The sequence below is a fragment of the Anolis carolinensis genome, chromosome 4, assembly GCF_035594765.1.
Source record: "Anolis carolinensis isolate JA03-04 chromosome 4, rAnoCar3.1.pri, whole genome shotgun sequence".
In the NCBI taxonomy this organism is placed as follows: Eukaryota; Metazoa; Chordata; class Lepidosauria; order Squamata; family Dactyloidae; genus Anolis; species Anolis carolinensis.
The window spans coordinates 30336354-30362779 of NC_085844.1; the positions used below are offsets into that span (position 1 = coordinate 30336354).

The window sequence follows — 26426 nt, forward strand, 5'->3', positions numbered from 1 at the left end:
GAGCACAGATTCTAAATGGCACCCTTTCGATGTATTGTGCTGCAATTTTCATCATCCCCAGCTAATGGGAATGGCTGTGAAGATGAAGTGTCTTGCCCTGAGACTATTCCAGACTGGATGTTTGAGAAAGGCTCTTCTGGACAAGTATTATTGGATTTTCAGTTTGTTCTCAAATTGCTACGTTTTGATTCTAGAACTCTATTCTGAGGAAGGCTGATTAAACCTTCTATAATTTCAGAAGTTTTTAAGGTAAATAGTATTAAGCAGCTGTGCTATCTAGTGATTTGTATTTTTTATCTTCTACACATAATTCTTTCTGCTCGAATGTTCAACTAGTTTAACAAAATTTGACTCTTTCCTTTGTTCTTATTCTGCTCTTTTCTTTTGTAATTTTGTTTTTATTTTAACCTACTGTTAGCCAATTAGTTTTCAAAAGGAAAGGCAGAATGTTTTAAATGGGGGTGGGGAAACTTTGCTGAGTCACTTTAGGGGTCAATTTTCTATCCTAGAACCATCCAGGAGGAATATGGACTGTCAAAAATTCACTACAAAGCTAAACAACATCACCAAAACAACTAGATGTGGCTGACAGTTCACTGCTGATTTTGAGAAACAGATACAAGGAGTACTGTATCGGAGGTGTCCAGAGGCTAATTCTGAGGTGTCCAGAGGAGGGCAACTAAAATTATCAAAAGTCTGGAGACCATGCTCTATGAGGAGCGTCTTAAAGAACAGAGTATGTGTAGCCTGCAGAACAGAAGGTTGAGAGGAGACATGATAGCCATGTCTAAATATGTGATAGGATGTCATAAGGAAGAGGGAGCAGACTTGTTTTCTGCTGCCCTGGAATCTAGGACTTGGGAGTAATAGGTTCAAATTACAGGAAAGGAGATTCTACCTGAACATTAGAAAGAACTTCCTGACTGTAAAAGCTATTCAGCAGTGGAACTCTCTGCCTCAGAGTGTGGTGGAAGCTCCTTCCTTGGAAGCTTTTAAACTTAGGCTGGATGGTCATCTGTCAGTGATACTTTGATTGTGCTTTTCCTGCATGGCAGGGGGTTGGACTAGATGGCCTATGTGATCTCTTCCAACCCTATGATTCTATGAGGCCATATGCTCTTTTTTAGACAGAGAAAGACAACGTGTGGCCTTCTGCTTCATATAGATACCCCACATATTTTTAGAAAAGCCAGCAGTCCCGTATCCCATGTTTAAATGCCTCAAGGGTTAAATGATGTGTAAGTAACATGATTGGAATGATGTCCACAAAAAACTGCATCCCCTACTACCTAGCTCCCTACCACCACAAGCTAAATACATAGTTGTGCATTTGGAGGGGAAGATACAGGTTCAAATCTTGCCTCAGCTGGGAAATCTTAAGATACTTCTGACAGAATTGTAAGGAATAAGAGGCACGGATAGAGTAATGGTAAGGTAAGCTCATCTATGATATCAAAACAACTGACAGAATGAATGATGTTTTCAAAAAGGTATTATAAACAGGAATCTCTTGTTAAATAATATTTAATAAGTTTTCTTCCATGATCTAATATACAAATGCAAAGGTAGTAAAGTGTTCTTCCGATGCAAGTTTGGATGAAATACATTGAAGTCAACTTTTTGTATTTGACTTAAATAATCCTCAATAGCAACCTGAAAAAGAAGGGAAAAATCTTGTTTTATAGTGATATGCCAAGGTATTAACAAACAGGAACAGATGAGACACAAACTTACAATGATCAAAACAAAACAGCATGTCGCATTGTTAGACACTAATACGTTATCCTATCAAAAGTAGCAATGAAAGGAACTTATCTAATTTATATTTACACCTAAAGATAGAGAAAAAAGATCTGCATTTCATAGGGCTACACCTGTTAGAAAGGAGTAATCTAGATGGAAGCACTCTTGTAAATACTTCCTGTACTTGCAGGAAGTATTTACAGAGTTCACGTGCTATCAATGTTTCACTGCCAATCTAACCTATTTTTATACAGTTAAAAATGCAGTAGGGCTACTTACTGTACAGAGAAAAGCAGGAAATGCTTTAGCAGGAACGTTTTTCCTGAAGGACCTAGCCTGGAGAAAAAAGGTCAGAAAATATGTTCAAATTTCAATGTACTGAGTGTAAATAAGCACCAAACGCAGACAAGTATATTTTGAGATTGTGTTTTAGTTAATTCTAATCTGCTTCTGAGAGGAATGCAGGATATTAATTTAAAAAATAAGTTACAAAGATTTGTCATGAACTGGAACCCATCTTAATGTTACAGTAAGATGTAAAATGTATTTCAGAGCAAGAGTCAGCAACAGACTAGGAAAATGCAGCACAATATTTCAAGTTTATCTGTATTTTTGACCCCAAAATATATTCTCCTTGTGCCATGCATGTACCTTCTTTCATCTCTCACATACTATCAAAATGCACGCACACACACACACACACACACATATGCTGGAACATCATTTTTTAAAAATTAGCAGAGGGTAAAGCCTTGGGGTGAACATTTGCTCACTAGGACATACTTGATAGAGCTGATGTACACATCTGAGCAAGAAAGGCAAGACTGAGGTTGCTTAGTAGGGAGCCTCTGGATCGCATCCCACAGGAGTCACCAAGTAAGGACCAGTAATAGTGAAAGTGACAGACCCTTGAGACGTAAAATTCAAAGGCCTTGTTGTGTTAACCTGGACTATCATCATGGACCACCTTTGAAACTAACCAGAGGAAAGAGGTTGTAGCATAAGCCATCCATTGACAGTCTACTTCCTCAGATGCACAGAGTGACATGGTGTCTAAGAATGGTCTTATATGGACAGAATGTATGGATAGCCATAGAAATACAAAACTTGTGGATATGGTGATGAGGTGACAAGTTCAATTTTAAGGATCACCCTTGATGTTGTTGAAGGCCAGGTTCGGTGGATAACCACATGGATGATGCGGGGAATTTTTGGAATGTAGTGTAAAGCTGGCTTGGAACCAGAAAGGAGATGTGGTAAACTGAACAAGACTGTCCTCAAGAGGCTGGGGTGTTAACTAGCTGTAACAGGTGTAGTGTGGCAGGAAAACGTCTCTACTCAACCCACATTTAATGGATTTGAATTTCAGAAAATATTCTTGAGCTGATGAAGCTTTTCATTCCACTGACTGCTGGGAATCTAGACTTCTTTGATGTTGCCCATTTGTGCTATATCATTAATTTTTTTGTAAAAGTACAAGCAGTCCCCAAGTTACAAACATCTGACTTACAAACGACTCATAGTTAAGAAGAGGGGTGAGACAACAAGAAGTGAGATAAATCTACCCCTCGGAAGTGAAAATCACTTCCGAGAGTTATCGAATGGAATCTGAGTTTTCTGGCTTCTCAAAATTCCTGTGCAGGACAAGTTTTCAATAGTAGGTGCATTAAAAGGTGGAAGTTCAAATCCGATTATTTGTATTTTTGAATGGTCACCAAAAGGACAAGTCCCTGGTCCCAAGGCGCTTAGTGTCTAAAATTAGGCAAAGAAAAAGGCGATATGAAGGGATGACAGCTCGAAGGCAAGAGTAAAGGGGAAAAATATATACTCTAGTTGAGAAGTGATGTGATGGAAATGTGGAAAGTAGCATCACACGGGCATTTGTGGGGAATATCTCCAAGGAAAGGAGCATCAAGTATAAAAGGGCAAAGGTATCTGATCGCATTGGGAGAAAGAAGAAATAGAAATTAGAAGTGTCATCATTGCAGCAGAATTCTATATTACCATACTATACCATGTAGCACTGTAATGACTGCTATATAGTGAATTCTAGTGTGTGTGTGTGTGTCCCCCCCCCCAAATCATAAACCATATTTATCAGTAAGCAGCCTTTGGATCGACATGGATCTGTTTTCATTTACTGTAGAGCAACTGCCTGACATTCCCATCCCCTCCATGAGCAATCTCCTGTGCGACATGCAGAAAAATGACAAATCCCTCTCATGCTGAAGATAACTTGAGTGAGTGGAGGTGAGAATATCAAGCAACTGCTTTCTGATCAACTTGAGTATGGATCCCTGTCATGTGCAGTAGATACTTATTGGGAAGTGGGATTTAGGGAACTTTCATGGTCCCTTCATAGCCCCTAAAGTAGGGACTGCACAGGGATCATGAATACATAGCAGTTGTGAAGGCGTAACTATAGGTTACTAACATGCAATTGCCCAACATGATTTTGGCTGATGATGGTGATGATGATGGCAGCAAGAAAAAAGGAGGTGTCTTTGGACAGCTGATGGTTGATAGTAGAGAAGGAAAAGCAAGCAATCACATGAGATACAAAGGTAGGAATAAAAAGGGGGATATGACCATGGAGACCTTTGAAGACAAATGTAGAGAATCCAAGAACAGTGTAAATAGAAAGACAGTGAAAATACTGAAATATGAATGTCATGTTCCCTGTTTGGATGAAATAGTAGACTCATGTACATTCCCAGAGATCAGAATTTGTCTGCTGCTTCCCCAGATTGTTTCACAGTAAAGGAGATCTGTGGGGTCTTTAAAGATGCTAAGCTGAGGAAATGGTATCCAGATAATTCACGACAGGCCTGCTTAAGTAGCCAATGCCAAGGTAATACCAGAGACAGGGGGAGAGAGACCAGGAGGCAGCTAAGACTATTGCGCCCACCTCTCTGCCCCAGCAATATGGCATCCACACCACCCCTCTCTCAGAAGTTACTTTCTTGAACCTCCTAGATTCCCTGAGATAGTGACTTAAACCTAACAAGAAGAAGGAAACTTAAATTATTATAAGAAATTGCAACATTTGGCAAGATTAGCTTTAGAATTTTGAGGATGCCAAAATGCATGCAAATTTGAATGTTCTTAAGGAAAGGTTTATTTTGCCCTCTGCTGGCCATGAATGAAAAGAAACCTGTTTCAAGCTCCTTAGTAAAAGGAGCTTGAAACAGGTTTCAAGCCAATGTTTACTTAAGTAAGTGAATACTTTGCTCATTCTGGGTATACAGACTTAGCCCTGAGTGTGTAAGTTTACTAAAACACTGAACAAGTTCACTTCTTGTAAGGCATCTGTTCAACTACAACTGACACCTTTAAAACACATATGTTTCAGTTATTAAAATGAGAATGACACATCAAGGAAAGGCACCTATTAATAAATATTTGCCGAACAATTATTTCACCTAGCAGATAATCAGCAGCAGAGCAGCTTGCAAGGGGGAGAAACAGGCAGACAGTTAATAGAAACAGCTGAGCTTGCAACAAAAGCCTATCCACACTGCATCACATTACAGCAGAAACTGGATAGGTCCTGACTACAAGACAAAAGAAAATGAGTATGGTTTTGCCAAGCAATCTAGGATATGTCAGAACTGGGGTATCAGTTATATAGCCCATTTCTTTTTGTTCTATTATTTTGTATCCTCCTAGTTTGCTTGTGTGCCACTTTGGCTAGAATAACAGCCCAGACACAAGAGAGCCAATTCCTTTCAAATCTTAATTACAAAGCTTGTGGGAAAGCATCATAAACAAGAAATACCACCTGGCCTGGATTTCAGACAGTACCAGTTGTTTATAACAAACTTCCAGACAGGCTCTCTGAAAAATATCTGGGCAGATGTCACTCAGGGATACCTTTAATTGGAGCACAATAACAAGCCACTTTGTAGAAAAGGCTGGCTCAAACTAGCTGCTTTGCCTTGGAGAAAGCAAAAACCATGAGGGCTGCAGTCTGGCCCACGGCCACAGTATAGGTTGGCACCCTGCATCGGTTCCCCCATCAAATTTCCTTCCCCTTCTTGTCATTTGCCCTAAGTTTCTGTTTCCTGTAAGCTGCACCTTTGAGAGCAAAGAACATGTAAGCGCAGGGTAACTTTCACAATATTGCAGACAGAGGGGTATAATCTTGGCCATCCTGAAATAACATACACATGTAGACCAGGCTATCATGTATTTAAGCAATTAATTTTACTGTCTGGACCATCAGCTGCCATTGCCACAAATGCGTTTAGTGTTCTCCATCCACTTATAAGTATGCGTCGACTGTTTACAAATGGAGGATTGTATATCAAAAGCTCTAGGTTTGCACATCTGGTATCAAATCTTGAAAGTTCAGTAGATCAGTGCTAACCAATCCAATTAGCATGGCTATGTTCTCCTTTTGGAAAGTTGTAATCTACGGAGGGTAAGTAGCTTATCCTAGGAAAGGATGGAGAAAGTGCTGGCCGCATGCTGCATGTGGCTCTCTTGCTTCATTTTTACGAGTCCAAAGGGCTCGCATGCATATATACACATACCAAAGGGGGGAGAGGGAGAATTTTTTAAAAATTCCTTATACTGTTTATGCCATTTTGGGGTGTTTGTTGGGCTGCTTTTGGGCCAGAAGAGTTCTTTTCCAGAATCAGAAGTTACTTCCAGCAAACGTCTTCCTTCCTGCGAGTATGGAACATGATAAAATTGTCCCCATTCCCTTAGATCAGTGGTTCTCAACATGTGGGTCCCCAGATATTTTGACCTAAAACTCCCAGAAATCCCAGCCAGTTTAGCAGAAGTTCGGATTTCTGGGAGTTGAAGGTCAAAACATCCGGGGACCCACAGATTGAGAACCACTGCCTTAGATCATTATATGAAGGCAGTTCTTATTCAAAAGAAACAAGTGGACAGAGCAACCCCTGGCCCTCTGCTTGTTCTCCATTCAACCCTATAGTTACAATTTGTGTTTGAGAACACAAAAGGCTGCAAAACAAACAATGAGCTTTAAGGAGCCAATAATAAAAAATCAATCATGTCTACTATAAGGAACATTATAGCCCGATGAAGGAGGCCATTTACTATGTCAAGAAACAAAAAAGACAGTTGTAGAGATTTTAACAAAAACTTTAAACTTACATGTTCCAGGTGAACATGTGCTTGACTAGCTATATCATATACGACATCTTGCACTTTTTTCTCCCGATTACACCTTATGAAATCTTCTTGGGAAACACCATGCTAATATATCCAGAAGAAAGTGATTAGGGAAGAGATACAAAAACAAATAGAAGTTAAAAACATTTATAGGAAATCAATTAGGAAGAAGATAAACTACTACCTTAAAGGCATATTACAACCATGCACAACCATGTTGATAATAATGCACTCTCATCAGCACCACTACAGTTCCTCATACTGAAACTGATTGGGTAGGCAGTTGAATTTTCAAAACTGGGCACAGAATAGTGTACTTCCTTGAATCTTTGGATGGCAAGCCCACTTATGGGCATATGTTAGGTGGCATGACGCCCAAAGCTTTGCTCTCCACTATCTTTTGGCTGCTCCCTACACTTCAAAGCCTGCTAAATGCAGCAGCTTCCTCACACAGTTTAATGGAAGGCCTGGCTTTGAGTATATAGTAAAGATACCCAACTACTTTAAGCACAGCAGACAATAAAAGTGAGGAACATACATATATAGACAAAGTTTGGTAGATTAGAAGAGAGATTCACTTATGTTTCTGGAGAAAGCACATTGACTATTCCGCACAAATTTTCCTCCCCCGGTCAACACACAATCACATCCTTTGAATCCACTCAACCACTTGTATCAGTAAGTACAACAGTAAGATTTCTTCTGAATTCTAGGTTTAAATCTTTTCCATTTTTTGCTTCTTTGTCTTACTGAAATCATGAGGCTAACCTACGCCTTCAAGATAAGCTCTTTTGACAAATGAAATGATGATGGAAACACACTATGTAGCAACTACATGAAACTATTTAGAGTTGGACAGAGCTTGGGAATGTTACTTTTATACTACTGCCTCCAGAACCCTTAGTCAGTATGGTCGACCTATTCTGGAAGATTTGATACAAAAGGTACGCTTTCCAAGTTTTTGTGTGAAATCCCAGTTATATTGTCTTACCAGCATACATATGTCCATGGGTAGAAAGATCTTCCCTCTGCTAGCATGGTATGGAGTAGCTCTTAAGCAGGTTACTATGCCTTGTGCCTTCCCAATGTGACTGGCTGCATGATCTGCATGGATGTCTTTCACGCCTGTATTTACAGAAGCAGACATTCCAACAAACTATAAATATTTAAATGGTAATTTAGCCCCTTCTCTCACTTATTTTTCCCAACAGAAAGGAACTCAGATTGGTTAATTATAAAATACAGATTACACACCAAATACTGATTAAGACACAACTGCAGAATGAAGAAAACAAAACTGCAACTATAAAAATAAAAAAGCCAACACCCAACTGTCCCTTCAGTCACAGATCAGCTCAGATGCCTGTCAAAAGTAAAAGGCCAGCAAAAAGACAACAGTGACCTCATCCCTCCTTAACAGGAAATCTGAAAATTTAAAAGTAGTGCATTGGATAAGACCTCTCTCATGTCCTCACCAGACATGCTTTCAGTGGTTCTTGGACTAAGAGCAATCCAGGTTGGCCTGAATGGAAGAATGTTATATTTGGAATAGCATAGCTGCAAGACATTGAGAAGTACCAAGGTCTATGGATGAAATCCTATATACACTTACTGTAATCCATATCCTCTGAAAAAACATGGTCAATGCTTTAAAGAACTATTTAAACTACAAGCAATACTAAATGAGTACATTTATTTTGCACATTTGTAAGCTTACTGAGGGCAAAAATATATGCTATGGGGTATATATTTGCATGATATTTGCAAGTGAAGTATTATTGCAGACAGGGAAATTAAAACTCTTTTCACAACAAGCAATATGATTAGGATCCTGGTTGTATCCCCAAGTTCCAGCTAACAAATTTAGAAAAAGCATTGAGAGAAAGAGGGAGAGAGGGAGAGAGAGATAGTACATTCCCTGTTGCTATTGTACTTAAAAAAATTGTGTGCCAAAAATCAATGATTTTCCTATTGCAAATCAATGAGATACAATAGTAGATCTCAGGCAGGCTTCAAGTCCCCATTTCCAGCATGGCATTTGCAAGTGACGTGCTTGCAATATTTCAAGAAACTGCAGTCTCACATCAGAAATTGCATTCAAAACCAGAAACATCTAAAGTATATATATCACTAAAAGACACTTTCCAAACATATACTCACCAAGTGTTTCCAATATGAGATAAAGGAGAGCACTCTGTGTATTTTCAGCATATGCTTCAAGCTCACTGATATCCCGATATCCTCTGTCATCCAGATTTTTTTCCTAAGATTTTGAACACAGAAGCATGTGAATGAACTTCATACATCAAAACCAACTTACCATGAAAGTTGTTTATGACAATAGAGGGTCAATATCTACAAGCATCCATTTATGCAGTAGCTTTGTAAATGAAGGCATTTATAGTGGCTTTCCATCAAGGATAGATAGATGGATCACTACTTTTATTTTTAATGGTTCCTCCCAAAAAATTGAATTTATGACACTGGGAAATATTCAGAATCATCTTTTAGAAATCCTTAGATCACTTCACAGGAGTTAGCAGTTTGCAAGGCTTTTTGAGGGGAAACAAAGCTGCATATCAGAATGAAGACCAATTGTGGTTTTCCAGGTTTAAAAACAACAAAGATCCAACTGCTACTTGCACTGACAGAAAAAGCCAGATCTTGGAGGAGGTTTCTCACCATAATGACTTTGTGTGCTTCCACTATGCTATGGAGACCTGGGAAATTCTCCAGACCACAATTTTGAATAGCACAAAAGGTTGGAAGGAAACAGGAAACAGAGAGGACAAAGCACATGGGGACACATGTTTTCTTGATGAGTTTCTTCAGTCAGTGCAAGAACCAAAGAGATCCTAGTCTTTATTCATAGAACAAAAGATTTAAAAAAATAAGTAAAATATACTCGGGTTTCCTAGGATTCTAAAGCAAAACTCACCCTTTCATCAATAATCTTCATAAGCCATCTTTTGGTCAAGTTTTGCCTCTTGACTGCCTAGTCAATGAAAAATCAAATCAAGGTATCATCAGGCCAAAACAGGACATACACAAAAAATAAAGGAGGAGGGGGAGCAAAGCTCTGGAATTAACTATTATTAATAATGGATCATATTTTTAGAGTATTTTCATTATAGCAGTCAATACAGTCTTCTTCTGTCATGCCATATAAAGTAGTCAGCAATGTAAGAACTGCTTCCAGAAAAGACTAAAAATATTACTTCAATTTGCTCCAGAAAAATACTTGGTTTTTAGCTAAACATTGGATTTACATAAAGCTGACACTACAAGTTGACAGAGGAAAAGAGAAAACATGGCTAAGACAATAACTCTCAGAATATATTGGTTAGAATATCTCCTTAGACTTACAAAACCTAGTTTTATAAACAATCTTTTCTTCATAGTGATATGTATCTGAAACACTAAAGACACATACCAGTTTCATTAAAGTTACTAAAGAATGCACTCCACATACAATTGTTGCTACCAACAATATGTCCATCATGTGCAAGGGAAAGTACAAGACATGCTATATATAGTACAAAAATGCTAACATAATACCACACAAAAAAGACAATGCCTCCAAGAGAACAGTAAAAGACAGGATTTTTGTTACCAAGTCTAAAGATGAATTATGGAAGCTTCACAGCAAAGCCCAGGCTCCAAGGGGAGAATTAACATATGTCATTACAAAGCTGAGCCAGAAGCAATCCGCAGGCACTACACATTGAAGATTCAATGTACAAGCCCGAAACCTCACAAAGACAACACTGAAAGCAGCAGTCACACAAAGTAGAAAAGAATAAGAAGAAAAGGATGCAAAAGTAGCCAGTAGACAGAACGGAGCACTGGAAACTGAAAAAACAGAGGCCCTCACAGATAGACACACAGCCAAACATCTACCCAGGCATGTGACCTTTGACAGATGAACACGGTGTTCCTGACTCTGAGTGAGAGGTTCAGGCTTGCATGACAAAAGCTTACTGTCCACTCAGGCTTTATTGTTGGACATTGAGTGCCTTAAAAGTTGTTGCTGACTTACGACAGCCCTAAGACAGACCTATCACTGGGTTTTCTGCCCAAAGTCACCCAATGAATTTCCATGACAAAGAAGAGAACTGAACCCTGGTCTCCAGAGTCATAGTCCAATGCTGAAACCACTACACAACTCAGGCTAGCAGGAAGCTTTTACAGAGGAAGCAGCCAGAGGGAGCTAAAAGGCAAAGGTGCTATGTATGGTTGGCATGTCAAAGAAACTGGTGAAGGAGATGCATGTGTAGGGAAAGATACAGAGGAAAGGAAGCACAGGACTCTAAGGAGCAGGATCAGCAGCATCTTTACAGGCATGATTCCCCTTGGATGGGGAATGTGAATGCAGTCTCCTTAGCTTCATTAAGAACTGGCCATCTGTCGGGGATGCTTTGGTGGTGTGTCCCTACATGACAGAGGGTTGGAATGGATGACCCTTGTGGTTTCTTTGAATTCTATGATTCTATGGAACTTGTATGATGTCGTTTAACCCATCTGAATACAGTATAGATCCCATGTATTTATGAAAGTACTAACAGCTTTAACAAGAAAAGATAAACAGTAGCTGTATTGATTACTACATCCAAATTGCTGATGTCTGCCTGGTATACTAATAAGCAAACTTGTCTGATAGGCATTCATGTAAATCAAGTTAATTTTCCTGAAGGAAGCCAGGCTCTACATATAGCAAACTGCCCTTTACTAGAAGTATATTTCCAAGAAAAAGGGGCTATTTATTCTGGATGTACCACAAGCCCCACCAGGGCAGCAAAATATTTGGAATCTGCAGAAAAGCCAACCTATTATGCCAAGATTTCTCTCATTGGCCCTTAATTACAACTTAATTACTCTGCATTTTATTGCTCTGGATGTAAGAAACCACCTTATCTAATATAGCCTCCTGTTTCCAGTCACCACTCAGATACATTAATCTTACTTTGGTATGATTTTACCAGAAGATGGGGCAGAAATCTTGAAAATGAATAAACACACTACAGCCCACACTTTAATAGCCAGGTGACTCTGTGCCAGAAAAACCTGAAAAGCAGCACTACAAAATGTTCTTTCACATTATCCCAAATATCAACTGGAGTACTGAAGTGCTTGGTGTGGTTTACATGGAAATCAAGGAATAAAAATATAGTCTATACTGTTTATGAAAAAAAATTAACTGCTTAAGCAACACCATTCTGCCGAGACTCCCTTTGTTTTCTGACTCACAAAGAGTGAAATTACGACTTATAAAAGGGGCAATCAGAAGGACAAGTCTGGACAAGTCCATAGCCAACACACGCACAGTAAACAAGCTGTTTGGAAAGAAAAAAGGGAACAAAAGCCAAGCTCCTGAGGTAGGCATTGAAAAGAAATTTGGCACATCTATCCAAGTCCCTTCCTGGAGGGAGAACCCAGCAACTGGAGAGAACAAAGGCATTCTTGCCACCTATGGACAGTGCAGACCAGTACATACACCGAGAACACGTACAACCAGCATGGGACAGTGGTTGGCACCGGATTAGGAGACAGAGGCTATGGAACAGTTTTGGTTGCCTTCGTGCATGTCCTACTCAGAAAAATAGAGAGGGGGAGTGTGTCCCTATTGGTTCTCCTGGTCCTCTCGGGCACTTTTGATATTATCAGCCATGGTGTCCTCCTGGACCGTCTCACTGGGATGGGACTGAGAGGCACTGTTTCACAGTGGCTCTGTTCCTTCCTGGAGGGCCATACCCAGAGGGTGGTGCTGGGGGACTCCTGTTTGAACCCCTGGCCGTTGACCTGTGGGGTTCCTCAGGGTTCTGTTTTGGCCCCCATTCTGTTTAACATATACATGAAACTGCTGGGAGAGATCATCCAGAGTTTTAGAATGCAGTGCCACCTACATGCGGATAACATCCAAGTCTACTACTTCTTTCCACCTAAAACTAAGGAAGCTTTCCTGAACCCAAACCAGTGCCTGTTATCAATAATGGCATGGATGAGGCCAGACAAGATAGAGGTACTCCTGGTCAGTTGGAAGGCAGATCAGGGAATAAAGATTCAGCCTGTGCTGGATGGAGTTACTTTCCCCTGAATACATAGATTCGCAGTTTGGGGGTCTTCCTGGACTCCGCACTGAACCTGGAGGGCCAGGTGTTGGAAATGGCTGGGAAGGCCTTTGTGCAATTAAAACTTGTGCGCCAACTACACTCATTCCTTGAGAAGCTGGATCTGGCCACAGTAGTACACGCCTTAGTTCCATCCCATCTGGATTACTGTAATGCACTCTAGGTGGAGCTGCCTCTGAAGACTGCTCGGAAACTTCAGCAGGTCCAAAGAGCTGCAGCCAGGTTGCTAACTGGGGCTGGCTACAGGAAGCGGGGAACTCCCCCCTATTGCAGCAGCTCCACTGGTTGCCAGTCTGTTTCCAGGCACAACTCAAAGTGCTGGTTACAACTTTTAAAGCCCTAGACAGTTCAGGTCCAGGCTATTTGGCTAACCACATCCCCTTGTACGAACCTGCCTGGGCCCTGAGATCTTCAGGAGAGGCCCTTCTCTTGGTCCATTTCAAGCTCGATTGGTGGGAACTAGAAAGAGAGCCTTCCTTCTCAGTGGCTGCTCCTTGATTCTGGAACTCCCTCCAAGGGAAGTCAGAATGGCCTCCTCCTGCTGTCCTTCCGGTAGCAGGCTAAAACCTTTTTATTCAGACAGGCTTTTACAAATAAAGATGTTTTAAGACTATCAAGGGCTGCTGTGATTTTGTGATGTGATTTTATATGCTTTTATGATTTTAACCAGGACTCATTTAATATTAATGTTGTTTAACAATGTTTTAAAATTTGTATATTTGTATATATTAAGTTGTATTGAAATACTTTTAGTTGTGAGCTGCTTTGAGTCTCCGTATGGATAGAAAAATCAAGACTATAAATAAAGAAGAAGGCACCAAAATTCCAGCATTTCCATTAACACCACTGAAGATTCTGATTGTAGTGTGTTAAGTATCTCTGTTCAAGCCATTGATCAATACTATTTCAGCTGTCTTTAACGTTCTTTTTAAGAATGGCCATTTGAATGTAGAAAGTAATCCCACTGGAGCATTGCAGAACACCAAAATACTTGTGAGTTTCCCTGGACCTTGCCCTGACTGACAAGAAGCACTGCTAGAAATGGGCACTAGAAATAACATTGTACGAAAGTTAACTGGCACAACCTGGGGTCACAACCAGACACAATCAAGACATCTGCCTTTGCGCTTTGCTACTCTGCTGCTGAATATGCATGCCCAGTGTGGAATACATATCACCACGTTAAAACAGTGGATGTGGCTCTTAATGAGACATGCTGCATCATCACAGGATGTCTACGCCCCACACCACTGGAGAAATTATACTATTTAGTCAGCATTGCACCACCTGACATCCACCAGGAAGTAGCAGCCAGCAATGAAAGGACCAAGCCATTGACATCTCTGGCCCATCCCCTTCGGATATCAGCCAGCATGCCAATGCCTTAAATCAAGAAATAGCTTTCTAAGATTTACAGAGATACTCACAGGAACACCTCAGCAAGCGAAGGTCCAAAAGTGGCAGGCTAAAACCCGGAACCTCAACCCATGGCTGATACTGAATGAGAGACTCCCTCCTGGGCACACAGAAGACTGGGTGACTTGGAAGGCACTGAACAGACTGCACTCTGGCACCATGAGATGCAGAGCCAACCTTAAGAAATGGGGCTACAAAGTGGAGTCCACAAAGTGGAGTCCACAACGTGGAGAAGAGCAAATCACAGCCCACCTACTACAATGCAGCCTGAGCATTGCGCTATGGAGGACCTTCTTACAGCAACATCAGAGGCACTCCAAGTGGCCAGTTACTGGTCAAAGGACATTTAGCATAATACCAAGTTGTTGTTGTGGTGGTGGTGGTGGTGGTGGTTTTAAATTTGTTTTCAAATACATTACAATTTGTACCCTCGGTTTGCTTCTAACACGATAAATATAATATAAATAAATTTGAATGTGGAGACAAAACGTTCTGGGAAATATGTATTTCTTTCATGTTGAAGTAAGCAAATATTACCTACACAGTTAACAATAAATTATTTAAAATCATAAGATTAAGAGAATGCTCAAACATTAAAGAGAATACATCAAACCAATCCAAGCTAAATTCAGCAACACTATCAGAATGAACACAGCACAGTATAAGCAGCAATATAGGTGCACATCAATTAGACTTCCAGCAAACCTACAACTCTCACTACTTCCACCTAGCATGGCCAATGGCAAGATGTTATGTATCTCTCAGCATAAAATACTCAATAGGCAAAAGGTTCCCTTACTCCAGCATGAAAAGATTTTAAGATTGGTAAACTGAGTAAGATTCTGTCCTTCCAAAATAATATAGGTGCCAGGCAACCCTTTCTGAATAGGACACCTTCCCTAAAAAGGCCCTATAACTGAAAGCTATCTGCTGGTCAACATTTGATTATCTCAGCAACTGCATGAGTGTATATAGGAAAAAACACCCTCTAAGATAACCTGGCCCCAATTTCTTTTTCTAGGATAATCTCAGCATTTTAAATTGGACTTGGAATGATAACTTGCTCACCCAAACTGGCTCTTAAAAGGATAGGATATGGTAATTTTAATCTCCCAATTCTCTTGAAGTCTGATTAGTAATTTTTATAGGGAGTTATGAAGCCAAGTCCCCACTCTGTCTTTATGATCAAGGACCCTATTCTTTAGATTATTTAGATATCAAATCCACATGAAATTCAACAAATTAATTAAAACATTTGGATGCCCCTCTTCGTAGCTTTTGACTACAGAAAATGATCCAAGCTTCTACTCTGCAGCACATTATACATAGTCTTGTCTTTTCCATTTTAAAACATCGGAATTAGCTTGAATACCCCAGAAAGTATGGTCTTGCCAGCATCATTGTCCTGTGATAAAAAGCAATAATTAAAATTTGAATACAAGTTTGGATTTTATACCTTCCACAACTCTATTGCAACTGGTTGCTGGGGTGGATTGTCATGGTATATATCTTCCACAGTTTTCCTCCAAAATTGAATTCTCATCAAGCCAATGGTCTTCTGAGTTATGGAGTCTTTAATCTGAAATTGGAGCAAAAATTGAAGTGATACTGACATTTCTTAATTTTATACAACATTTGACACAAGGAATAAAGTTAAGCAAACAGAGTTTTTCTCCTTTCGTCCTCTTACAATACCAGATTTGTATTGTAAAGCTGATCATGATGGATATCCAATCTATTTTATTTAATATTTATATTATCAAAGTCAAATGCTTTTGACATATTTATAATGTTGTGGAGGAAATACATTCAGCCGTGGGCCTGTTCTGTTCTTCTGGCTATTTGGGAGGCTGATTCAGAAAACTGCATTGGATAAACTGCACCAGCTCAAATTTCTTAGATGTGATTATCATTGTTTTCTATGGGAGAGGAGATGGTGACTGGTAGATACCATATGTTCTGAATCTCAAAAACTAGAAAAGGGAAAAAACTGGTTGGAATCAGCAGCTCAAATATACCCAAAAACAGGGCTAACATTGAGGCACCAAAATGTGTGTTGGGCTACTGAAACTAAAAGATATGTGATTCACCAATATGATGACAGCTATCATCCTCTCTCATGTATGCACATGCCTAGTTTCCACTTAATTCAAACGAAGACACGTATGGTTTGAATTCGTTTTATGTAGAGAATAAGTGGGTGAGAGTGAATAAACTGAAACTTAATACAAGAAAAACAGATAATTTCCTGGTCAATAGAAATTCTAACCAGGGACAGAACTCTATAATTTTTCTTGGAAAGAGTTGCCCTCCTCTTGAAGACTAAGTTCTGTACTCTTGCCATACTCCTGGATTCAGCATTGAAGATGGATATACAGTTTTGGCAGTGACCAAGAGGGCTTTGAAGCAGTGAATGTTAGTGTGCCAAGTGTACTTGTTTCCAGAGATTTCAGACGGGGCTTTTGTTGCATCTTGTTTGGACTACTAAAACACGCTCTTAAGCGAGGCATCTTTAAAGAGTTTAGAAACTTCAATTTCAAAACATAATTGGTCATGGTTTTAACAAGTAGCAACTCACACATTACAGTGGCTTTACTGGCTATTAGGCTATTTCTGGAGCACAATCATCTGAAAGACAATACTCCTACACAAGTTCACCAAATTTTAAGATCTTTGGGACAAGTGTTTCCCTCTGTCCTGATGATCTACTGAAGGCAAGCAAACATTGTGAAATGCATTTTTGACTCATTGGCTGTAAATTCCAAACTAGGCACTGTAAATGTTAATATTTGTTCAGCTGGCTGTTTAGAAAAGGTTTTGCTGATGTTCTATCTATCCTTGTGTACTTGCCTGTTTGCATTTTAGTGTCTGTTCCCTGGAGCACCACCAAGCAGAAAGACAGGATACAAAATAGGGAACTCTCATAATTAAGGTCATAATTGCTAAGCCTACAGAAAAACAAGCTTTGCTGTGGGTCAGAGGAATTGGTTGCAGCTTGTCTTACCTCATCCCTTTTTTAGAGAAATTGACAGGCTGCAACAAACTCTTTGTGTTCTACATGTTACTGTCCTTGAACATTTTAGGGGAAGCTAAACCTAGTGCAAAATGCAGCTGCTAGAAAGTTGTAAAATCTATGCTTTAGAAGAGACAACAGATCACTGACTTTGGAGCAACTGTATTGTTTCCTATCTGCTTCTAAGCTTGAGTTTATATACTGGTTTGGACCTTCAAAGCTCTAAGATCATCCACCGGGAATTTGTACTCTTCAGTAGAGTTGATGATATATGTTCCATCATCCAAGAAGCTAGGTTGGAGAATAATTAAATAGGACTTTCACTAAAAGTAGGGCAGTTGTGGAACTTCCTCCCAAGAGAGATCAAGCTGGTTCCATTCCTTTTGAGTTTCCATTAAGTGGCCAATACTGTACTCTTCCATGCTATCTTTGGTCTTTAAAGCCAGGATGGTTTTCCTGATAGTTTTCAAAAAGTCTTCTTGTTGTATACACTTTCAAATAATTTCTAATGTATTGCAACTCTATCACTGATTGAGCAGGATTTGTCCAGGGAGAGCGTACCAAGTTTTTTAAACACACACAATAGTTTTAACTAATTATTTTAGTCAGTTTTAAAATAGTGCTTTCAATTTTTATGTCTGTTTTTATTTGTGGTACATCACCTTGGCAGGCTGAATGGCACTCAATAAATTATTGCTGTGTGTCTTCAAGTCATTTCCAATTTATGGAAAACCAATTGACACCATTTGTTCAGAGGAGGTTTGCTACTGTCTTTCTCTTGAGGCTGAGAAAGTGTCACCAAGTGGGTTTTGGGATTCAAAGCCTGTTCTACAAAGTTACAGTCTATTGCTACTCAACAAATATTTAAATATAATTACATGCAAAGAAGTCCTAAAACTGTGAATCACTAAAAGAAAAACAAGGATTTACCTACACAACACTTATTTATCAGACACTTAAAATCCTAAGCGTGAGTTATCAAACAAATTTATTTAACAAGACTATGGAGATGGAGGCTCTACAAGATTTCAGCTGTAGAATAATGCAAAGTTTAATATGTACAAATGTCTGAGCAAGCCCTTTGTTCAGAGGCATCGTCTAGAAGGGAGGGGCTAAATGTGAATTTGTCATGCAAGCAAAGAATGGAATTCCCCAGGGCTATTTATAGGAACCACTGCTATTTAAAGTGTTTGTAAACTACTTGCAGTAAAGAGCAAACAACAAGATAGCCAAGTCTGCCCAAAACACCAAATTACTCAGGATGATATATTCACAAGCAGAATGCAAAATGTCTCTCCCCATGTTTTCTACCCACAAAATGCCACAAAGCTTGCAAAGTTGTTTCTCTCAACTACATGTCAAAGGAACTCCCAGCCAACATGATTAGTAACAATGCTGACTGTGGGAGCCTAGAAGTCACCGTCTACAAAAGTAACTTTTTCAAGCTCTATAATGGTGTGAACATGATTTTTTGTGAAAGAGCTGCTAGGCAGACTTTGCTTCAAGGCAGCCAATCACAGTCCAGAGAAGCTAAGAAGGGGGGCTGTGGGGGGGGTGCATCATGTTTTTTAAAGGCAGAGGGGCAGAGGGTTTTTATTTCAGCCAGAGTTTGAGGAGAACTCTGACAGGATGTGGAGTTAGATACACAGGGTTCTGAATAAAAACAGAAAGGGAGAATTAACAACCTGTGTCACTGGGGAAGCTAAAGAACAATTGTAGCTTATCATCCTTTTCTATATTGTTTAATAAACCTTTTGTTTTTGTTTTTTAAACCTGGCTGGCTGACTAGACTGAAGTGACATCAGGCTATGCATACAAAAAAACTAAAGAATCCACATATTGGCACTAACATAAATCCACATTTTAAAGGGATCGCCCTGAAGCCCAGTAACACAATCAAACAGAAAAACTGAAGAAACAAGGGCAGAGTGAATGATAGGATTCCTAGAGGTTGGATCTTTGAGACCAATCTGTATAAAGCAGGCATGAGCAAACTTTGGCACTCCAGGTGTTTTGGACTTCAACTCCCACAATTCCTAAGAGCCGGTACACCTGGAGGGCCAAAGTTTGCCCATACCTAGTATGAAGCGATATATCAAAATATAAAATTAAAGTAGCTATATGTTATATGTAAGTGGGCAGATTCAACATTGTTGGGAGCCAGAGGAACCGAAGAAAACAATTTGGAATAGATAATAGAAAGCTGAATAAATAGATCAGCGCAATATGAAGTTGGAGAAGGACAAAGTATTCCTCCCCTAAGAAAACCATAAAATTATGGGATCACCTTAAGTTGACAAGTGACTTGAAGGCACATGCACACACAGAATCAATATTATGAGTTTGTTTGCTTTTTGAATTCAACAGTTTATCAGTGGATATGTTAATACCTGCCTGAGCCAGTTCTACATTGAAGGCTCTGAGGGCAAAAGCAGATAGTTGAGATTCTGCCGGCAATAACAGCGAACCGAGGAAACCTTCATAGTCACGTTTCCTAAACCGAGAAACAAAAGAAAATTGACACAAGGGTACATATTTTTGTCACAGCTACACTTAAACTGAACCAAATTGAGTAAATAAAAAGTATCTCCAGTTCAAGGCATATAGGATGTTATTTCAAGTACACTTCCCTCCCTAAAACCTCACTATGGGGATTTGTGGTTTGAATTCGTAGAACCATGAGAAGTGTTTACAGTTGAATTTCCTATCTGCCTCTTCACTTTTGACCAGAACTCCACCACTACCATCATTTAACACTTTGACTTCAGAGCCTGAAATCCCTTACAATAAATCCTTATTACAGTAGAGTCTCACTTATCCAACCTAAACAGGCCGGCAGAATGTTGGATAAGTGAATATGTTGGATAATAAGGAGGGATTAAGGAAAAGCCTATTAAACATCAAATTAGGTTATGATTTTACAAGTTAAGCACCAAAACATCATGTTATACAACAAATTTGACAGAAAAAGTAGTTCAGTACGCAGTAATGCTATGTTGTAATTATTGTATTTACAAATATAGCACCAAAATATCACGATGTATTGAAAACATTGACTACAAAAACACTGACTACTAAAAGGCAGACTGCGTTGGATAATCCAGAATGTTGGATAAGCGAATGTTGGATAAGTGAGACTCTACTGCAATTCCTGTATCTGCCACAAACATTCCGTAATCCTTATCTTCAGAACATTCCCTGGTCTTGATTCTTTTTCATCACTGATTCCAACAGATAACTCACTACCACCTTTCCTTCTACAACCCCCCCCCCCCAAAAAAACAACCTCTTTTCTCATCCTTTCATTCTTCTTAGGCTTATAATGGTTTTCCTATATGATGTCACTAGAAAAGTAAAATTTCAACAATGTTAAGGTAGAGAAGAAATCTGGATTAGCTACAGTAGAGTCTCGCTTATCCAAAGTTCTGTATTATCCAACGCAGTCTGCCTCTCGCCCGGATCCACAGCTGTCTTTAGGCAACAACGCACAGTGGACAGACATGCCCAACAACATCACAAGTGCAGTCACACTCCCAAACAAGTGGCAGACTTGTAAAACATGACATTTTGGTGCTTAATTTGTAAAATCGTAACATAATTTGACATTTAATAGGCTTTTCCTTAATCCCTCCTAATTATCCAACATTTTTGCTTATCCAATGTTCTGCTGGCCCATTTATGTTGGATAAGTGAGACTCTACTGTATTTTCATAGTAAACACAACTTTATCTCACTGCTTTGGGAACACAGGATGCTTACTAACAACTTATTTAAGACTATAACATTTACTGTTTTGTATATTTATAAAATTTAAATATATATTTAATTTTATATATTTTAAAATATGCTGTGGTGCAGCTCGCTAGTAACCAGCTGCAATAGATCACTACTGACCATGAGTCATGAGTTTGAAACCCGGGTCGGGTTAAGCCCCTGACCATTAAATAGCCTGGCTTTCCGAAAGACAGTTGCATCTGTCAAGTAGGAAATTGAGGTACACTTTATGCAGGAGGCTAATTTAACTAATTTACAACACCACAAAACTGCCAGCAACATGCCGGAAAGGAATGAGGAAGTACAGTCACTAGTGGACGGTGAAGCAACAGCTCCCCCTGTGTCTGGAATCGTAAGGCTGGAAGTGTTAAATGCTTCTGTGTGTGTCTATACTGTATGTTGTTTGTCTGATGGCATTAAATGTTTGCCATATATATGTTCATTGTAATCCGCCCTGAGTCCCCGTCGGGGTGAGAAGAGCGGAATATAAATACTGTAAATAAATAATAAATATATTTATAAATAACTTTATTTTAGCAAAACTGACTAGATCTTACATTACAGAGATAGTAGTAAACTGCTGTACCACATGCTATTTAAGAACATGCATGTTACAACATAGAAAGTGACTTTATATTGAGTCACAACATTGGTTGATCTAGCCCTGTGCTATGACTATTACTGTTTCAGGCAAGTGCAAGTATGTGTGTACAACTGTTGATTTATGATGTCCGTGCATTTCACAGTTTTCTTGGCAAGGAATACTCAGGATGGTTTTGCCAGTTGTGTTATAGTTGCATCCATAAACTATAGCCAACATCACTTCATATTCATTAGTGGTCTCCCACCAATACTTAGATATATTCCAAGCCCCTTTAAAAAAAATGAAAAGCGTTGTCCCCCATTATTCGCTACTGGCATACAACAATTGCAGTGGAGAAGTAGGGGTTAATCGCTCCCACAGTTTTCATGCTGCTCAACATAGGACCAGATCCTGGAGAGCCATAGGGCTGCTATGGCTAGGACTGCTGTCATCTAGCTTCATCTGTTATGCTTGCTGTATTTCTTCTTAGATCAGCCTCAATGACTCTCAAATATCCACTCTACATGGAGATGCTCTTGAAAAGGGCTTGGAAGATATGTAGTGCAATATGCATTAGCCAAACTGCTGCCTGACATATATACATATATATCTCATACATATACTGTACAGGCAGTCCCTGAGTTACAAACATCCGATTTACAAATGGCTCATAGTTAGAACATAGGTGAGACAACAAGAAGTGAGAGAAATCTACCCCTCAGGAAATTCACTCCTGAAAGAGTTTTCATGGGGGAAAGGTGCCTCCACTGAAGCTTTATCACCAATCCTTGTTCCCACAACAAGCCACATTTTTCAAAACTGTACAGGGGGGGGGGGGGGGGGGTTAACCTTTCCCTATGCTATCCAAAGCTAAAATATACATATTTGTAGCTGGAGTTACACTTAAAAATGTACATATTCCAACTTACAAATAAATTCAAGAACAAACCTACAGAACCTTCTTACGTTGTCGAAGACATTCATGGCCGGAATCACTGGGTAGTTGTGAGTTTTCCAGGCTGTATGGCCATGTTGCAGAAGCATTATCTCCTGACTTTTCACCCACATCTGTGGCAGGCATCCTCAGAAGTTGTGAGGTCTGTTGGCCAATCAGGGCCAGTTAACACCTCCCAACAAAGGATTCCCCCAGGAAGGAAGCAAACAGGCTTTGAAGCTGCAAGACTTTTCAATGCTAATCAAGCTGGCCAATTACAGCATTCACACTTGCCTCAAAGAGACAAGAGTTCTTTCTCCCACCCTGAATACAGTGTTCCCTCACTTATCACAGGGATTACGTTCCAGGACCACCCACAATAGGTGAAAATCCGCGAAGTAGGGACACTATATTTATTTTAATATTTATACATTATTTTAGTAGTTATACACTATTTTAAGTCTTTATCAACCAATTGTGTGTTGATAAATTGCCTCCTTCTCCTTCTGTTGCCGCTTGGGCTCCTTTTATCTCCCTTCGGCTTCTCCTTCCTCCCTTCCTTAGGCTGTAAATTGTAATTTTTTATGATTTATAATATTCTTTTAGAGTTTATTGAAAAACCGCAAAATAGCGAATCCGTGAAAAGTGAACCGTGAAGTAGTGAACACTGTATTCCAGATATATAAACCCCACTTGCCTAGTTTCCAACAGACCAACAGGATGCCTACCATAGATGTGGGCAGAATGTCAGGAGAAAATGCTTCTGGAAGATGGCCATATAGACTGACTTGACCTTGAAGGAGCTGCGGGTGGAGATGTCGGGGGTGCTTTGAATGCGATTTCCTGCTTCTTAGCAGGGGGTTGGACTAGATGGCCCATGAGGTCTCTCCCAACTCTACTATTCTATGATTCTAGGGAGCTCTGGCATGGGCTGGTCCATGAGGTCAGAAAAAGTCAGAAGCGACTGAACAAATAAACAACAAGATGTGAATATGTGAATCATTGTATAAGTTCCGTTTCTGGTTTATAGAGAATGCCTGGCCATCTGTGCAGACATGTTTGGCCATGTACTTGTGCCTGGGAATTACGGGGTGCTGTTCCTGGGTTATACATGTCTGTTCTTCATTGCTTTTATCATAAAAATATGGGGAAAGTTGATGACATGGCAAAACCTTTGTTAAGTGGCTGAGGGGGGAAAGGAAGGGGCCTGAGGCTGTTAGGAATGGTGGGAGTTGGAGTCTAAAACACCTGGAGAGAAGGCCCAAGTTTGCCCAGGCTTGGTGTAGATGCACCCAAAGAGGAATGAAAACACCCCATATCTCTTAGGAGGCATCTACACTGCAGAATGAATGGGAATTTGACAGCACTTCAACTGCTATGGTTTCAAGCTATGGAATCATAGGAGTTGTAGTTTCACAAGCTCCTCAAGAGGGCTGGTGCCTCACAAAACTACAACTCCCTGCATTCCATAGCACTGAGATATGTTTCAGCAGCCGAGGAAAGTGAGGGGAAGGGAATCCTTATCCATCCTCATTGAACTCACCGCACCAAATCCACGCAGTAACGCTGCCCCTCCTCCGCAGAGGCCCGGTTGGAAGCCACGGCCACCGCCGGCAACCTCCTCCCCACATATTTCGCGGGAAAAAGCAGCCTCCTCCCGCGAAGGCCAGGCCTCACTGCAGACGCCATGCAAGCTTCGCGGCCACGCCCCCTCCTGTCAATCACAGACAGGCCGCGCCCCTTGTTTTTCTCCCCAGCCAATGAACGATTACGCAGGAAGCTCTGCCCCCATTTGTCAATCCAGTGTAAGTCTCGCAGCAAAGTTGGGTGGGATTCTGGGACTTGTAGTTTAGTGATGTTTGAGAGATTCCTGGGAATTTTAAATACGCCTTCCTGAGCTGCTAATCCCACAGGAAGCTGCCATGGCAATTAAAGTGGAATGTAGCACTTGTGGGTGCATCTACACCAGGCATGGGCAAACTTGGGCCCTCCAGATGTTTTGGACTTCAAGAGTAGGCTGTTCGGAATGGTGGGAGTTGAAATCCAAAACACCTGGAGGGCCCAAGTTTGCCCATGCCTGATCTGCACTGCAGAATTAATGTAGTTTTGACACCACTTTTAAGCCTAAAAAATTGTATAAAATACTGCTTGTATTTTATCAGTTTTATACTTGTTTATTTATGCAGTGCTTTTGACACGAAATAAATAAACCACTTTTGAGTGCCATGTCTCCATGCAGTGGAATCCTAGGAGTTTTAGTTTTCCAAGGCCTTTAACCTTTTCTCCCAAAGAAAGCTGGTGTCTCACCAAACTAGAAATCTCATTCCATAGCATTGAGCCATGGCAGTCAAAGTTGTGTCAATTTGCATTAATTCTACAGTGTAGATGCACCCTCCATGTAATAACAACAACAACAACAACAACAACAACAACTTCATTTGTATCCCACCCCATCACCTAAAAGGGGCTCAAGGCGGTTTATAAGGCTACAACAGTGCAAACAGAACATATAAAATATACAACAAAACAACATTTGACCTAATCAATTCAAGATAGAGGTAAAGGTTTCCCCATGACATTGGGAGTTGGTGCTCATCTCCATTTCTAAGTGGAAGTGTCTGCATTGTCCATAGACACCTCCCAGGTCATGTGGCTGGCATGACTGAATGGAGTGTTGTTACCTTCCTGCCAGAGCAGTACCTATTGATCTACTCACATTTGCATGTTTTCAAACTGCTAGGTTGGCAGAAGCTGGGGCTAACAGCGGGAGCTCACCCTGCTCCCCAAATTCAATTTGTCAACCTTTTGGTCTACAAGTTCTGCAGCTCAGCAGTTTAATCCGCTGCACCACCGGGGCCTTCTCCAATCAATAAAAATAAATAGCCAAAACATAAGATAACAACATACAGAGAGTTAACATAGGACAGCTCACTCAAAATGATGTAGTGCTACTTACTTAGACATCTCTGATTTCCTATTACGGTAAATAATTGAATGGCAATAAATACAGTACAAAAAATGTGAAATTGAAGTAACTTCCAATTAAGCCAGTTGAACCTTTCGGTCTTTTGTTTGGCTTCTTCTACACTGCCATGTAAAATCCAGATTATCTGCTTTGAACTGGATTATATGGCAGTGTAGAAGGAGCCTCAGTCCTGCTATGAAGTGATGTGCACAGTGTGCTTCCTATGGCCTTTGCTGGAGTACACATGGGTACATATCCCTTTTTCTTGGCCATATGGCAATGTGGGAGTACTTTTATAACAAAACGAAAAAGAAAAATTCCACAGCATTGGGGCCACTCCTTTTTTTGCCCCGAATAATAACTGCCAGGAACGCAGTTTGTTCCATCTTGTTGCCTGGAGTGACAAACCACAAGCACCAGATGGAATGAGCAAAGAAAGTATTTGAATGGCATTTATGGTGTTTACATGTTCCAGATAAAAATGAAGTAAAAACCATTCCGTCTGCGCTGGATGCAAATTTATCCACTAGAAGCACTGTTATTGTATTCACCCTTTATCTTGCACCTGGTATCCTTGTAAAAGTGGATATATAACCAATGGGCACACCCTCTTTCAACCTGCTGCACCAAAAAAAGCACAGACAAAAACCCACAAACAAACAAACCCTTAAAGTTGGATTTCTACACTGTAGAGTTAATTCAATTTGACACTACTTTAGCTGCCA

The 26426-nt window shown here is 40.1% G+C and overlaps 1 protein-coding gene across 3 annotated transcripts; it reads right to left on the bottom strand.

The window, feature by feature from the left end:
* Positions 1-1508: 1508 nt before the first annotated feature.
* On the bottom strand, positions 1509-24462 carry ndufaf6 (NADH:ubiquinone oxidoreductase complex assembly factor 6). 3 transcript variants are annotated; one of them, XM_003219498.4, is made up of 9 exons: positions 24280-24462; positions 19840-19939; positions 15889-16011; positions 9827-9883; positions 9049-9151; positions 7880-8013; positions 6871-6972; positions 2023-2079; positions 1509-1653 (listed from the first exon to the last, which is right to left on the bottom strand). In XM_003219498.4, the coding sequence occupies exons 1-9, from the start codon at positions 24423-24425 to the stop codon at positions 1525-1527; spliced, it is 951 nt and encodes a 316-aa protein (XP_003219546.2). In that variant the 5' UTR covers positions 24426-24462; the 3' UTR covers positions 1509-1524. The 3 variants fall into 3 exon arrangements, with proteins under 3 accessions (XP_003219546.2, XP_062836229.1, XP_062836230.1); XM_062980159.1 differs by having other exon boundaries at positions 19836-19939; positions 24280-24315; XM_062980160.1 differs by lacking the exon at positions 19840-19939 and having other exon boundaries at positions 24280-24406.
* Between the last annotated feature and the right edge of the window lie 1964 nt (positions 24463-26426).

Excerpts from the sequence above, each read along its gene's own strand:
- ndufaf6 (XM_003219498.4), bottom strand. The coding sequence starts at position 24,425 with ATGGCGTCTGCAGTGAGGCCTGGCCTTCGCGGGAGGAGGCTGCTTTTT. Across the intron at positions 9,884-15,888 it reads TTGCAATAGAGTTGTGGAAG|GCAGTCAAGAGGCAAAACTT; the intron begins GTATAAAATCCA and ends TTCATTGACTAG. Across the intron at positions 8,014-9,048 it reads TCTCATATTGGAAACACTTG|GCGTGAAAGACATCCATGCA; the intron begins GTGAGTATATGT and ends CTGTAAATACAG.